Source organism: Cetorhinus maximus, chromosome 23 (genome assembly GCF_964194155.1).
Source record: "Cetorhinus maximus chromosome 23, sCetMax3.hap1.1, whole genome shotgun sequence".
In the NCBI taxonomy this organism is placed as follows: domain Eukaryota; kingdom Metazoa; phylum Chordata; class Chondrichthyes; order Lamniformes; family Cetorhinidae; genus Cetorhinus; species Cetorhinus maximus.
In genome coordinates this window covers 6,971,017-6,987,784 of record NC_135901.1, presented here as the reverse complement: position 1 = coordinate 6,987,784, position 16,768 = coordinate 6,971,017, and the positions used below count along the sequence as shown (strand labels likewise).

Here is a 16,768-nt window from a genome sequence, read left to right as displayed (position 1 = left end):
GAACGACTACAGGATTTTCCCAAAGTGCTTTACTGCCAACTAAGTATTTTCCCATTCTAATGAAGGAAATACTTCCGCAAATGTGCAGAGAGCAATATTCCACAAATGTAATTGAAAAATACTCAGATAGCTGCTTTTAACTGGTTTAAGTGAGGGACAGTTATTGTAAGAAGCTGGGGAAAGCTCTTCCTGCTCATTTCTGAAATTCCGACCGTGGGTTGCTACATTCGATCTGAGAGAGCAGATACTCACAGTGGTTTAACATCTCATCTAGAAATGCAGCAATTGTGTTAGTTCGGTATTTCTTCAGGGACACAGGGGGACTATCGGCACTGGAGTATGGGCCTGAAATCTCACAGATCCAGGAGCTAGAACGCAGCACTTTCTGATTCTGGAGAGAGAGTGTGCTACACATTGAACTACTCTGATGGAAGTGAAGCAACGCGAGGACGTTTTAGCGTTTGTTTACCGTTTAAACCAGCCAGTGAACGTGGTGACGGGCCACATCAAAACCTTTCTCAGTTCCTCTCGGAACTTCTTCTGGGCCACCGCGTAGATGAAGACGTTGTTGCAGGAACTGACTAACTGGAGCATGTTGGCTGTCTCCTGGAGGATGTACTGCGGGTCATTGAAATTTAGGCACTTGAAGTAGCCCTTACCTGTAATCCGCACGTAGAGGAAATGTCCGACATAGGTGGCCCACAGGAGGAGGAAGCTGAGTGCAATGGAAAAGAGCAGGATAATGGATCGCTTGCGATTGACCATCTCGGGGTCTCTGTGACTCTTGGTGCCCCGGAGCCTCCTGCGGGCTCTGATGGCCGTTAAGATGTGCCTTACGGTCAGGGCATTGAGCAGCAGAATGAGGAAGAAAGGGAGAAATGGGGTTAAGATGCGGTCCAGCCAGTCATAGGCCTGCCAGGCGGGCAAAGTGAAATAGGTGGATTTGCGGTCGCAGAACCAGGGTACCCCGTCCAGGATGTACAAGGGCTGGCAGACGAAGTACAAAGGGGCGTTCTTGACGCAGCTCAGGGTACTGACCAGTCCTATAACAAGCACCGCAGTTTTCCCGGTGCAATACCTGGTCTTCAGGCCCTGGCAGCAGATGGCCACAAAACGGTCGATGGTGAAGGCGACCGTTAGCCAAACTGAGCCATCCCGGGTGGCAAAGACCAGCATGATGCTCACTGCGCTTGCTGGGGTGGTGGACAGGACACTGTCTCGAAAGTAGATCCGGCCGATCCGGTTGAGGATTGCGGCGGTGATAATGACCAGGAAATCGCTCACCGCTATCGCCACCAGGTAGCAGGTGATGCACCGGGAGAGTCCACACTGTCCTCGGGATAGGATTATGATCGCCACCACGTTAGCTGATAGATGAACGTGAGGGATAAAAAGAGTGAGATATTACCGAGTGAACTGCAAACACCATCTACTGCCTTATCCAATTAGTTACTGATACCCTCCTAATCCGTCCCTTTGCCATCTCTAGACCACAAATCTTCCAAAGCCATTGGTAATTGTAAAACATCCAATGCTGGATTAGACGTGTGTCAATCCAGAAGGCATTGCAATCTGTTCCCACCACAATCTCAGCTCTCTGGTCACTGAGTCAGACCCCGGGGCTATTTATCCAATTTAAGTTCATCTGAGACAGCTGCCGATACCCACATTCATACCAAATCCCGTCGGTCCATCAACCCTACGCTCGCTGATCTACATCGGGCCCCATTCGGCAACGTCTGGGTTTCAATAACCTCGCCCTTCGAATTTCCAACCCCCCCCCCCCCCCTCCATAGTATCGCCACGGCCTGCGCTGTAACATTCTACAACTATCTGAGGCCTCAGCGTACCTCCAATTCCGCCCTCTTGTGTGTATCCCTGAAATTATCATTCCTTTAGCCTCGAAAATGCCTTTAGCCACTGAAGCCCTCATCTCTGAAATTCCCGCTCTCAACTTTTCTGTCTCTCCTTCCTTCTTTAGGATGTTCCTCATAACCTAACTCTTTGTTCAAACTTTGGGTCAAAAATCTACTTACGTCATTCGGTATCAAATTTGTTCAAGTTCTTGTGAAGCATCCCCACCATAAGTACTGCAATGGCTGAAGAAACATGGGCAACTCCACCTTCCTAAGTGCAAACTAGAGATGGACAATGCATTTTGGCCTTGCCAGGCGCACCAATATCAAGCTAATGTTTAAGAAATATAATTATCCAAAGTGTAGGAAACCTACCAGCACAAGCCAAACATATAATAGAATAAATATCTTCAATCTCCACTTATTTCTCTTAAACTTTCCCATAATCAATTCCATACCTACATTAACAATGGGGATTGCCCAGCAGGAACTCGCTATGTTGTGACTATGACACCCCTCCAGAAGTCGCACTGCACATTCATGTAAAAACTAAATGTATTTTTACATTACGATTCAGATAACATCATGATTGCATTATATTATTTGTTTTCTGACAATAAGAGCAGGACACGAAAATGCATTTGACCCACAGCATGATACGCTATTATTCCACATAACAGTAAAACACTAGGTTGCATTTCACTATATTAGAATAAAACCTAATGTTCAATAATATAACAAAATATTGTTCAGGCAATGTCATAACTTTCAATACATATTTTGGTAATCTAATAAACTATCTCTATAAATGTGCGGCAAACTATTTTGAATAAAATCTTGTAATGATTCAGCATGGAAGTGCAAGTAATTGACATTAATTTACCATAACACTGTATAATATCATATAATGCACCTATATATATATATATGGCCACCTGGTTTGATTCTCTTACACTCAGTCAAAAAGTCAGCCCGATCCTGAAAGGGAAGGTGTAAAATATATGGATACATACAAGAAAATAAATAACTTAATTTTGATCAATTACTTACCTGGGGCACCAATAATAGCGAGAATGGGATAGCAAGTGGCAAAGAAGAGGCCATTCGCTGGTCCGTGCATCCTCTTTCGCAGACTAAAAAAAATCCAGGGGGCTGTAGAATTTAGCACTGCATCACTTTCAAAGCGTTCCTCCTTTATTCCAAGTGAGAGTCTCCAGAGGGATAATTAAGTTCCAACATACACCTTTGATACGGTTCTGTGAACAAACAGATTAACGCCCTGTTTCTTGCATTTGTAGCATTGGGAAGGTGGATGATCCCATTACACTTACAGGCGAACTGTTGGCTGCAAATTCTGTGGTTTCCCCCTCTCCAAAAACGGTGCCTTTATGCCGCCACAAAGCAGAGCCCCTGATGGTAGACACTGAGCTGAGGTCCTATCCCCAACAGAAAATCTCCTCTTCCCATCTCTATCACGTGCCCAATTATTTCGTGTTTTTAGGTGTCAGATTAGTCCATGTTTTTCTTTATTGATAAATGGTTTAGTGTTTAATGCTTTAATGTTACCTAACTGTTTTAATAGTTTTACAGCTGAGCTATTTGAAACCACTGTTAGCTATCAAGGGATGACATCTAAAGTGGAGACCATCACACGGAACTTCTGGGCCATATGGAAACTGCAGAACTGTTCGTTTTTCCTGATAAACCACAAATATAAGAGGCTCAAACTACAGAGTTTCTGATACAGATGCAATTGACAAATGGTTTGGTGCAATATAAACAGAGGCATTGTCAGGTGAATTAATAACTGAAAAATAGATTCGAAATATAGAATCAAGTGCGCAGGCAATGCAGACACGGTTAATGTAAAGTAGAAAGATGCATGTTCCAGTGTGATAATAACTGAGATAGAGCCGATTGGAAGGTGAACAGTGACAGGTGTAATGTAATATAAAAAAGAGACATGATTTCCTTTCGGTAACAATTAAGAAAGAGCCTAGTGCAATGTAAACTCACGCATGCCCGAATGGAACATTATACTTTCTACACTCCACCCTGCTCTCAAGCCCATATGTCCGTCCTTGGCCTGCTGCAATGTTCCAGTGAAGCTCAACGCAAACTGGAGGAAGAGCACCTCATTTTCCAACTAGGCAATCTACAGCATTCCGGACATAATATTTAGCTCAACAACTTCAGATCATGAACTCTCTCCTCCAACCCAACTCCCTTTCCGATCCCACTTTTTCCAATAATTTATAATTTTTAAAAAACATTTTTCTTTTCCCACCTATTTTTAAATTTATTTCGATCTATAGTTTTATCTCCACATTATAGCCCATTTCGATCCCTTCCCTCCATCCCACCCCCACTAGGGCCATCTGCCACTAACTTGTCCTGCTTTTTACCCTTAATATCCCCATTAGCACATCCCTTAGATAATATCACCACCGTAAACACCCCTTTGTCCTTTTGTCTATGACATCTTTGGCAATCTCTTCTTTGCCTCCAACTATCACTGGCCCTCTATCCAGCTGTACCTGACCCAACCCTTCAACCAGCTTATATTTCACCACATTTCTATGTTTCTTTAGTTCTGATGAAGAATCATACGGACTCGAAACGTTAACTGTGTTCCTCTCCGCAGATGCTGTCAGACCTGCTGAGTTTTTCCAGCTCTTTTTGTTTTTGGAACATTACACTTGATGTCTTATAGGAATCTAGACAAGACCTCCTGCAATGAGAACCAAGAGGGGGTCTTGCATAATAGAATGAATGGCGTGGTCTCGTCAAGTCATTACTGGACATGGCTTAGAAGAATGCAACAGTAAATGAAACAGGGTCAATGTGATGTATATGCGTCGCTCAATGCAGTAATAACTTAATAACTGGTAATAACTGGTGCAATCTAAATAAGGACATGGTCTAGCTTAATGTTGGCAGACGCAGGATTGAGTGTAGTGTAAACAGGGATATGATATGTTGTAATATAAGCTGTAACAACGATGAACAATGACATTGTCTAGAGTAGTACTAACTTAAAAAGGGCCTAGTGTAATGGAAACAAATGCATAGACATAGACATAGAAAGGGTCTCCTGTCATATAAACAGAGACAAGATCGAGCGCGATAATAATTGAGACAGGGTCAATTGTTATACAGCCAGAGTTAGAATCTTGTGCAATGATTACTTGGATAGATGGCCGTTTTATTAATCAAGAAGTCATGGTCTAGAACAGTCATAATCAGGGCCTGGTGAAACAATAAATGGGACAGAGCCTACTGTAATAATCAAGGATCCAGAGACTAATGAAATAATAGTGAGGGTCTGTAGAAACATAACCACAGGCAGAAGGTAATGTGCTAATCAAGGAGACAGGGACTAATGAAATAATAAACAGGTCTGGCCAAATACTATCAGAGTCACACGGAAGTCTATCTATCAACGACAAAAGGCAGTAAAATAATAATCAGGACCTGGCAAAACACTAACAGGGGCAGAGCCTAGTGCCCCAATCAAGGGCGGGATTAGTCAAATTATAATCCGGACCTGGTAAAACACGAACAGAGGCTCAAATTTCATTGCAAATTTAATCTCACGATTTAGTTTCTGCGCAAATGGCGCCGAAAGCTGTGACTTCTCTTGTAAGTTCCATGCTGATCTGTAAATCGGTCGGCAGGAAAACGGTTATTTAAAATGTGAGATAGGCAGTTCTTTTGCCCAGAGATAAAACAATAGCCAATTTATAACGAACCTGGTGGATATTAGCAGAAAATGATAAACAACGGGCACTATGATGAGAGTCATGTATTTAGGTGAATATTATGACATTGCGGATACCCTGTTGTGCTGGAATGTCAATAAGAATATCGAATATGTTTCTGTGAAATGCAGTCGACTAGTTCTGTGTAACTTCCCGTCGGCCTTGCTTGTATGCCGCACAGTCATCCACTTTTGTGCGGCCAGACGCTATCGGGAATTCCCCGTTTTTTCCGTTATTGACATTTCGAGGTCTGCCTGCAATATTGCACAGTCCCTTTCCCATCAACTCTGTCATGTCCTGGAGTCTTTACTCGCAGAGTTTGTCACTGTTAATGATAATTCTGAATATTACAGAACTGGAAATCAGTCCTCACTGAATTGAAACATCATTTTAAATGCAAAATGAGAGAGAGAGGTTAGTTTTTCGCGTATGTTGTATATATCTGCCTGGATATTGTCAATGGCTGTATCATATTGCACGCTGATCCTCAGCTGCTGGACTGAGAGAAACAGTCCCTCAGGCTCTCTCCTTCAGATCAGGCATTTAACCCAGATCCCGTCAACCCCTTCAGAGTGTTAACGAATTCCCAGCAGTATTGTAATGAGACCACCCAGTAAATACACATGGAACCACCTCCGAGCTCCTTACTACAGGGGGAAGAAGGGCAGCAGCAGCTACTGACAGAACCACGCCCATCTCACACAGCCCTGTTCAACAGAGAAATGTGGAAGGGGATTTAACATCCAGCTCCAATGAAGTGAGAGATAGCTGTCAGCTTCCTTCATTCTGCCTGAGGGTTATTCACACAACACACAACCAGAGACCGTGGATCCGTGCGGCCCACCATTGATCTCGCGGACACTGCCCTCTGCAAGTGAACACTAGCCCACATTAAGCAGGGCATCCTAAACTGTGTGTCGCGCGACATCCAGTGGGGTTACGAGGCCGGATTCGGGTGTCGTGAGTTCCGAAGCAGCAACAGACTGAGTGCAACAGCTCCGCCCCCTTTGAACCCTCGGTTTATTTAAACGGCAGGCGTGACCTAATTTACCGATTTTCGTGCCTGAAATCTTTCAGTCCAGCTCTGAGGTCCGGCCTCCCAGTGCAGCCCAGGGCTGCAGTCTCCAACTCCCCGTCGTATAAACCCTCAGCTCCTGGCAGCAGAACGATGAGAATCCTACTTGTTTTCACACTGTGTGTCTGTTTACCCCGTGAGTACCGATCACACAAACCGACATTGTGTGGATTTCATATTAAGCTGCCCGAGTCCATCCAAATTACAGACACTGTCTGGGGGTTTAACCCGGTTCTCTGATTCGGCTCTGATGGTCCATTAAACTCTCTCTGTTTAATTTCCAGGAGTTTTCAGTCAGTCAGTGACACAAACCCCGGCAGCGGTGACCAGGAAGGAGTGCCAGTCTCTCACCATCACCTGTGTTTTCCATGCTGGTTTTTGGGATATTTTCCAAACGGGGTTTTTCATCAGACAAACCCAGACCCGGGCAGAGTGGGAGCGGGTCTCCGACGGTGGGATATTGTTTGTGTCAATGAATAAAACAGAAAATACATTTTCGTTGGAAATGCGGGATGTGAGAGTTGAAGACACTGCCACTTATTAATGTAAATCTCAGTACTACGTTACACAGCAACAGGCCTCGGCTTCCCGCGATACAAAAAACTCTCACTGCAGATTATCACAGAAACAAGTGAAAAAGCGGAATTAATCTGCCGTTAAACGCCCACAGTTCCGCCTCTCACCGTGTACCCCACAGTCTGGTTTAGAATGAGATTGGGTTATAGCCATGAACATCTTGAGTTTTAAAACTACCAAGTGTGTGCGGATGGTGAAGGCTTCCCAGGGGTTGGTGTCGGTGAAACAGAGGAACATAGAAACGTAGAAATAGGAGCAGGAGTAGGTCGTTCGGCCCTTCGATCTTGCTCCGCCATTCAATATTATCATGGTTGATCCTCGATCTAAACACCATATTCCCGCTTTCTGTCCATACCACTTGATGCCACTAATATCCAAAAATGTGTTGATTTTTTCTTGAATATACTCAGTGACCCGGCCTCCACGGCCTTCTTTGGTCGAGAATTCCACAGGTTGACCACCCTCTGAGTGAAGGAATTTTCCTCATTTCGGTCCTAAATGGCCTTCCTCGTATCCTGAAACTGTGGCCTCAGGTTCTAGTCTCCCCAACCAGGGGAAACATCCACCCTGCATCTAGTCTGTCTAGCGCTGTTAGAATTATATGTGTTTCAATCAGATCCCCTCTCATTCTTCTAAACTCTAGTGAATACAGGCCCTGTCGAACCAATCTCTCCTCAATCGACAGTCCTGCCATCCCCAGTATCAGCCTACTGAACATTCGCTGCACTCCCTCTACGGCAAATATCTGCTTTCTTGGGTAGAGAGACCAAAACTGCATGCAATGCTCCAGGTGTGTTCTCACCAAGGCCCTGTGCAACTGCAGTAAAACATTCCTACTTCTGAACTCAAATCCCCTTGAAATGAAGGCCAATATACCATTTGCCTTCCTAATTGCTGCACCTGCCTGGTTAGTTTCATTGGATGTTGTACAACGACACCCAAACTCCTTCGTACATCTATATTTCCCAATTTATCACCATTTAAATAATACTCTGCCTTTCTGTTTTACACACCGAAGCGTATAACTTTATGTTTATCCATGCTATACTACATTTGCCATTTGTTTGCCCACACACACACACAACTCGTCTAAATTGCCCTGAATCCCCCTTGCATGCTCCTCACATCTCACAACCCCGCCCACTTTTGTGTCTTCAGCAAACTTGGAAATATTGCATTTGGTTTCCTCATCCAAATTATCTATATATGAATAGCTGGGGCTCAAGCACTGATCCCTGCGGTAAACCACTAGTCACGGCCTGCCACCTGGAAAAAGACTCATTATTCCCACTGCCTGTTTCTGGTCTGTCAACCAATTCTCAATCCAAGCCAGTATCCCTTTTGCCCACTAGCCTCTTATGTGGGACCTTATCAAAGCCTTCTAGAAATCCAAATACACCACATCCACTGGTTCTCCCTTATCTATTCTACTAGTTACATCCTCAAAAAACTCGAGTAGGTTAGTTCAGCATGATTTCCCTTTCATAAACCCATGCTGACTTTGCCTAATCCCGTTGAGGCTTTCCAAGTGTTCAGTTACCACGTCTTTTATAACAGACTCTAGCATTTTCCCCACTACTGATATGAGGCTAACTGGTCTGTAATTATCTGTTTTTTCTCTCCCTCCTTTTTTAAAATAATGGGGTTAAATTTGCCACCCTCAAATATGTAGGAACTGTTCCAGAGTCTATAGAATTTCGGAAGGTGACCACCAGTGCATCCAATATTTCCAGGGCCACTTCCTTTAGAACTCTGGGATGTGGATTATCAGGCCCTGCGGATTTTTCAGACTTTAACCCCATTAATTTCTCCAGCACAATTTTTTTCACTAATACTGATTTCCTTCAATTGCTCGCTCTCACTGGGCCCTTGGTTCCCTAACATTTCTGGGAAATTATTTGTGTCTCCTTTTGTGAAGGCAGAACCAGAATATGTCTTTAATTCTTATGCCATTTCTTTGTTCCCAATTATAGTTTCCCCCGTTTCTGACTGTTTGTTTACTAAACTTATTCTCTTCGCATATTTATGGAAGCTTTTACAATCAGTTTTTATGTCCCATGCAAGTTTACTCTCATACTCCATTTTCCACTTCTTGATCAATCTTTTTTCCAGTTTTGCTGAATTCTAAATTGCTTCCAACCCTCAAGATTGCAGCTTTTTCTGGAAATTTTTTATGTCTACTCGTTGGATCTAATGCTATCCCTAATTTCTTTTGCAACCCATGGTTGAACCATCTTTCCTATATTATTTTTGCGCCAGACAGGAATGAATAATTGTTGTAATTCATGCATACGTTCCTTAAATATTAACCATTGCCGATCCACTGTCAGCCCTTTTCGTAAGGTTCCCCAATCCATCATTGCCAACTCTCCCCTCATAACCTTGCAGTTCCCTTTATTTAGATTCAGGACACTAGTTTCGGATTCAACTCCTTCACTCTCCATCTTAATGAACAATTCTATCAAGCTATTGTAGCTCTTCCACCAGGGACGCTGCACAACAAGATTGTTAATTAATCCTTTCTCATTGCACAATACCCAGTCTCTGATAACCTGCTCTCCAGTTGGCTCCTCAGTGTATTGGCCTAAAAAACCATCACGTCCAGACTCCAGGAAATCCTCCTCCACAGTATTATTGCTAGTTTGGTTGTCCAATCAAAATGTAGATTGAAGTCACCCATGATTACAGTTGTACCCTTATTGCAAACGTCTCTAACTCAGTAATTTATTTTCCAATTTGTGAATGGGGATTGGTAATGACTGATCCCAGTTACAAACCCCTAACACCAGATGGGATCCTGTTCTAACAGCTGGAACCGGGAACCGCAGTCCCCGCTGTTTAACTAATGTCCCCACATCTCACCAAGTACCCGCGGGTATTTTATACTAACTTGTAACATAGGCAGTCACAGTGGGAGAGAGCAGGGCAAATATCTTTTTAAACATTAATTCTCCGGGCCCGGATAATGAATTGTCGGGTTGATGTTAATATCCTTGTAATCTGGTTATATTTCATTGTAATTTCCACCATTCAGTTTTCTTTATTTGATATTTTTCTCAGTTTATATGAAGCGAATATCGCATTCCCGGGACCGTTTACTCAGAGCTCAGGGCCTCACAAAGAACAGTTTGAACCGATAGAGACTTTGAAACATTGAATATTTATGATTCATTTAAACCCGCTGTATAATTGTGAGGTGTTTACTGCCTGATCATGATTTCCCGGCAGGTTGAGTTGTCAATGGTTCTTGTACCTGTGAGGATGGTTCCGGGATGGTGGTGACTGTCACAGCCGGAAAGTGACTCTAAAGCCCGCGTGTTGCAGACTGTGCCAGATAATGTTCACCGTCAGATTATTATTGTGATCAACATCGTGTCAATCACATCGAAGCTAAAAAAAAAACGATTTTTAAGGGATCTTTTCCTTTGCAGGCTTCGATTTGGGAACAGGAAATTATTCGACAGTCGGGTCATTTTACCCGCCATTTGCTTCAATTGTCTTCATATACCCAATCACTTTCCTCCTTCTCCATCCTCAGATCGAAATGTGAAAGTTTGGATCTACAGACACTTCTCTACATTGAATGTCGATGTTTGAGAGATGGGATTGCTGTAATTTATCTGTATCTCTGATTACTGTGAATTAAAAACTCAAAGTGCAGTGAGAGAGTGAGGATGATGCATTAATCTTATAAAAGAGAACAGGGACATAAGGAAACAATTCTAAACTGAGAGAATGTTAATTTAGAACCAGCAAGAAATAATTCATCGAATGGGAAAGAACGATTGGATTATCTCTGGGCCGTTCAAAGTACAATCCGAGCCCAGGGTGGTGGGTGGTGTTTATGGAGAGAAGGACTCCAGTTTGGAATGCTGTGTAAAGTCTGGCCTCTTACTTAGGGAAGGTTCGACATGCTTTGCAACAAATGTTCATCAGGCTGATTCCTGAGGTAAAGGGATTGCCTTATGAGAAGGGATTGAGTAGGCTGGGCCTGTGTTCCCTGGAGTTTACAGGAATGAGGGGCGATCTCATGATATCCTTAAGGGGCTTGAGAGGGAAGATTCTAGGTGGGAGCTTCCTCAGGTTGGAAAGTCTATAACTGGGAGCCACAGTTTCAACATAAGGGGTCGGCCATTAGAACTGTGAAGAGAGAAGTTTCAGTCAATGCTGATTAATCACAATCGCTTTCATTTCGATCATGCTGGGCGCAGTGATGCTGATACTTATTGTCCCGGACAGTCAATTTTGGAAACTGATTACCTCACTGAAAATAAATGTTCACTCGGGGTGTCGCTCACCAAGGAAAATAGAAGCACAAATGTAACATACATCATAGAACCATGCCGAAAAGTAGGATGATATTCGGCCCATCGTAGAGGTGCTATCCCTTTCAAAGCGCAATCCAATTTTTACCAAAACGCATGTATTTCCTCATGAGGCTGTACATTTTTCCTGTTGCAGTAGAGATACATCATCCGTTTGAAAGTTCCCACTGAGTCTGTTCGCACCAACCATTTTGATTGTGCAGTGCAGATTGGAAAAATTCTCGATTCAAAAGAAAATTATCATCTCTGCACTTAATCACATTTGAATGACTGTGAATACGGTTGTAATAGGTTTCAAGTTAAGAAAAACGAACTTTTCATGTCATTGACAAATTCTCCCAGGTAAACAATGGCTAAGCAAACAAATAATGTTCATTTTTCTATTCTCCAGATTCCAGTTCCCTGGTGTCTTGGTGCCCACCTCTACACACCTCTGCTGTCGGTGACACCACTACTTGAAGCTGTGAATGTTCAGGGTTAGATCACGGAGAGAGCTGTACAGAAACTTGAACATGGTGGGATTACAGACACACAGTGATACAGAGCGCGGAGAGAGCTGTACAAAAAACTGAACATGGTGGGATTACAGACACATAGTGATACAGAGCGCGGAGAGAGCTGTACAAAAACCTGAACATGGAGGGATTACAGACACGCAGTGATACAGAGCGCGGAGTGAGCTGTACAAAAACCTGAACAAAGTGGGGATACCAGATACACAGTGATACAGTGCACGGAGAATTTCGATGATAGATAGATAGATAGATAGATAGATAGATAGATAGATAGATAGATAGATAGATAGATAGATAGATAGATAGATAGATAGATAGATAGATAGATAGATAGATAGATAGATAGATAGATAGATAGATAGATAGATAGATAGATAGATAGATAGATAGATAGATAGATAGATAGATAGATAGATAGATAGATAGATAGATAGATAGATAGATAGATAGATAGATAGATAGATAGATAGATAGATAGATAGATAGATAGATAGATAGATAGATAGATAGATAGATAGATAGATAGATAGATAGATAGATAGATAGATAGATAGATAGATAGATAGATAGATAGATAGATAGATAGATAGATAGATAGATAGATAGATAGATAGATAGATAGAACGGCTCATCTATGTTGTCGTCTCATTGTCCCAGCACCTTTCCTATAACCACCTCTGTCCCTCATTGAGCCCAAATAAAATGCAATAATTATACAGCTTTCGTCTTCTGCTAATCCTGTCTTTTGACAGTACTTGAGTGTGTGTGTTTCGATAATTGTCAGGAATCATTCAGAAGTTCACTACTGTTTACAAACGACTACTTTGAACAAAATAATAACACTGAATAGAGCTCGTTTAGGAGAAAGCACGATTATCTTTAACATTTACGGCTCTGATTTTTCCTCTGGTGAGGTTTTTGTGTTCAATCCTTTCAGTCATCATGTGCCTCAAGCTGAAGATTTAAACATTGGTTTCGACAAGCTGCCGGGTCCGGCCCTTGCGTGTCTGTGTAAATGGAGAACTGTCGGTAAGAATGAGAGGGAGCAGATTATTTTCTGTTCCTCTGACAGATGCAGCATTGACCCTGCAGATATCAGTAATCTCTGGAGTCCGCCATGATTGTCTTCCCCTTGGGTATAACAGCTCTCAGTCAGGTGGAGTCAGTCACACGGGCCTCTGTCATGATGTTTCCGCTCCGTTTTTACCACACAAATCCCTGGGTCACTCACTATAACACAGAAGCCTGCGCTAAGGCCCTAAACATCATTGCTTCCTCGCACTTTCACATCCTATAACAGTCAGATGTTTATTAGAACCCCTGCCTCTCTTTATGTAAGATTACCAGCAGCCTCTGTTATTGACACACCGGAGCCGGCCTCTGTGAATATTATTGGACCAGGCCCCAGTCTGGCCCGGGCCCGGCAGTCAGAATTCCCTTTGCAAATCCAAGGAGGGAGATGTTGTTTGTATTTTTGGAGAGGGCGTGAAGGTGAAAGCAGCAACAATGTCCCAGGAACACGTCCTTTGCTGGATGGAGAAACTGTCCAGAGTTTCTCTGTCTTTAATTCCTCCTCCTGAGTGTAAGAAAATAATGGATAAGAGAACAGAAAGGCTGACATATAAACTCTCACCGTGAGCACTGGGCGTTATTAAATGGTCAACTCTCTGGATTGAGGCTTCAACCCACAACCGTTTGACCCAGGGGTAAAAGTGACGCTAATTCGTCAATGCTGACATGATGTATCCCCAGTTCCCATTGCATTAGTACAACGGCAACATATGACAGATGCTAGAAATCTGAAATAAATACCGAATGTGCTGGAAATCCTCAACAGGTCAGACAGCAGGTGTCGAGTCTTTATGTTTTCCGGGTCGTCATATTTTTTGCAGCCTTGGGGAAAGTGTGGAGAGGCGGGAGGATTTTGGAGGCTAATTAAAAACCGGCGTTCTGTCATACGAACACTCTTCCCGTGGTGAACGGAGCCGGGAGAGGAATTTGAACACGGATCTTACAGCTCAAAAGCAGGAGGACCACCAACTGTACCACTCGGGAGTGCAGTGGCTGTGGAGAGAAGCAGAGTTAAAGTTTCTAATCGATTACCCCGGTTCTGCTGAAGGGTCATCACCATGAAACGTTCACTCTGTTTATCGCCACAGATTCTGCCTGACCTGCAGAGTCATTCCAGAATGTTATGTTTTATTAGCCATTACACTAGACTGTGTCATTGTTATTGCACCAACTCCATCCCATTCATATATTTCAGTGGTGCTTGACTCTGTTATTGGGCATTATGCAAAAGATTTGCTACTGTATCAATTGGCGCTGCCTCACACACACTATTATATCAGACCCAACTTCGATTTGGGTGGATCAGGTGCTGACCGTGTCGTTATCACATTGGACCCAGTGATGTATTCAGTGATGCACTGCAACCTGCTATCCTCTGCACTAATTACACAGAGCTTTACCGTTTTTAATCTGTTCCCTATATTCAATCTCATTGTAAAAAACGCTGTCTCTGTAATGGTTGCACGAAGAGCCTACATATCATTCAAATTCTAATGCAAACCTCTCTCTTTATTTCTGAAAACCTTGTGCCGATCAGTTTTCAATAGTAACCTGATTCTGATATTGTTAACGTTGACCCTGTTTCTTCTAGTGTTTCGCCATGACCTCTTTCAGTTGTTATTTTATACAAAGTGTTTTTGTTATTATGATCATACAAATATCGGTTCATTCAATGTTATACCAAGTCCTCCCTCTCTCTTATTCCTGAACTCGCCAATTTCTCTGTTTATTTGACTCCTTGGGCCAATTTGTGTTATCACCGCACTAGCACATGCCTCTGTCTGTACTACACTAGGTATTGTGCCTGTTATTACTTGCACTAGCCGATACATATGTTTATATTACACCAAGTCCTGTCTCTGATATTACTGCACGGGCCCATATCCCTGGTTATATAACACCAGGCCTTGTCTCTGTTATTACTTCATTAGCTGATATCTCCTTTTATATTAAACCAGATACTGTCTCTGTTATTAATGCAGTAACCCATATCTCTGCTTATGTTACACCAAGTTCGGTCTCCGTTTATACTCGACTAGGCCCTAGTTTATTTTCGTTAAGATTACATTGAATATACAACCTGCAGTTACACCAATCCCTCCAAACATGATTCGAGCGGTTGTGGTGGAATTTGTGAAGATAACAGTTAAAAAAGTGGAAATAGAAATAGTGAAAGTCTCTGGAGAGCAGCAGGAGTTTCAATCCTTCCCATCAACAGGAATAATAAATCGGAGAATTACAGGTGTATTAGTCTCATGTCAGGTGTAGAAAAAGTTTGATATTTGCCATCACTTGCACAAATCATCACACATTCGAGATTATCAGGAGCTTCTGTGAGATATTGAGGTGATCATTTGTTAATAAACTGCAGGTTATTCTGGATGTGATTTACTCCGCTTTCCAACTGATCACCGGAGACAGATAAAGCACCTTAGAAACGAAATCGTCAGTCTGACATCACTTTATAAACAAATGCTCACAACAGACTGGTTATCAATAAATACTTACAGTATTAAACAATCTACAATTTAAATAAATGCATAGTTTTGGATTTGAACACAATCACTGAAGGCTGGAATGGACTGAAAGTTGTCACTGGGAGGAATGAAGAGAACTTGCGGAAAAAAATCTCCAAAGAGTGTTATTAGACAACAAGAGATTCAAAATGAATAAGGGACTGTCTCAGAGAGAGAGAGAGAGCGGGGGTGTGGGGGCGGGAGTTAGATGGTGGGTGGAGAGGGAGCGTGAGAGAGAGAGAAAGAAAGATTGAGAGAGAGAGAGAGAAGAGGTTCAGTGAGTAAGACGCTGCCTCAGATAGAGAAAGAAGGGACATTCAATGAGTTTGGTGATAAACATGCTGGTCTTAGTGACGGAAGTGTCAGTATGACATCACTTTCTAAGCAAAAGTACACAACGAAACATGCTATCAATAAATGTTTACAGCACTAAATAATCCGCAGTGACAGTTTGAGTAAAAGAAAATTAAATATTGAAACGCTCAGGTAAAGATCATCATTTATCTTTGAGAAACGGCGGTATAAGCAAGAAGCATGTTTTTTTTTTTCTATACGGCACACATAACTGACCAGATCTGATCTATAACTTCTTTGACTAAAACTAAATGAAAATAACTATCAGGTGCTGCAAAGAACGGGTCCTCCAATACCGCCCGTTTTAGGGCAACGCCAGGGAACAAATCCCACCTCAACATCTTTGTGTATAATATTATCTCTCCAACTCACAGTTGCAGTAATCACAGAGACATGGCCCAGCGTAGAAATAACTAGGCAGGGTTAGCGCACTAAGTATTGGGTCAATTGATATTAATCCTCTCTCGGGGCTCGAACAATAATGATTGATTCGGCACATGGATTAATAACGCCGTAGAAAGGGTCTTGTGCAATAATATCTCAGATTGCCTAAAGTGTAAGATAAACAAAAACATGATCTAGTGGAATAAAAACAGGGACAGGGCGAGTGTAATAAAAGGAGATGTCTGGATTAGTGCAGCAGCAACTAAGACAGGGTTTAGCGTTGTATATACAGGCGCTGGGCCCAGAGCAGTAATAACTGAGACTTCCCGCATGTA

The 16,768-nt window shown here is 42.6% G+C and overlaps 1 protein-coding gene across 1 annotated transcript; it reads right to left on the bottom strand.

Annotated features, from left to right (window-relative positions):
- Positions 1 to 465: 465 nt before the first annotated feature.
- LOC144697752 (putative G-protein coupled receptor 139) lies at positions 466 to 2,976 on the bottom strand. Its single transcript, XM_078569758.1, has 2 exons — positions 2,907 to 2,976; positions 466 to 1,367 (listed from the first exon to the last, which is right to left on the bottom strand). Exons 1-2 carry the CDS (start codon positions 2,974 to 2,976, stop codon positions 466 to 468), a joined length of 972 nt encoding a protein of 323 aa, XP_078425884.1.
- Between the last annotated feature and the right edge of the window lie 13,792 nt (positions 2,977 to 16,768).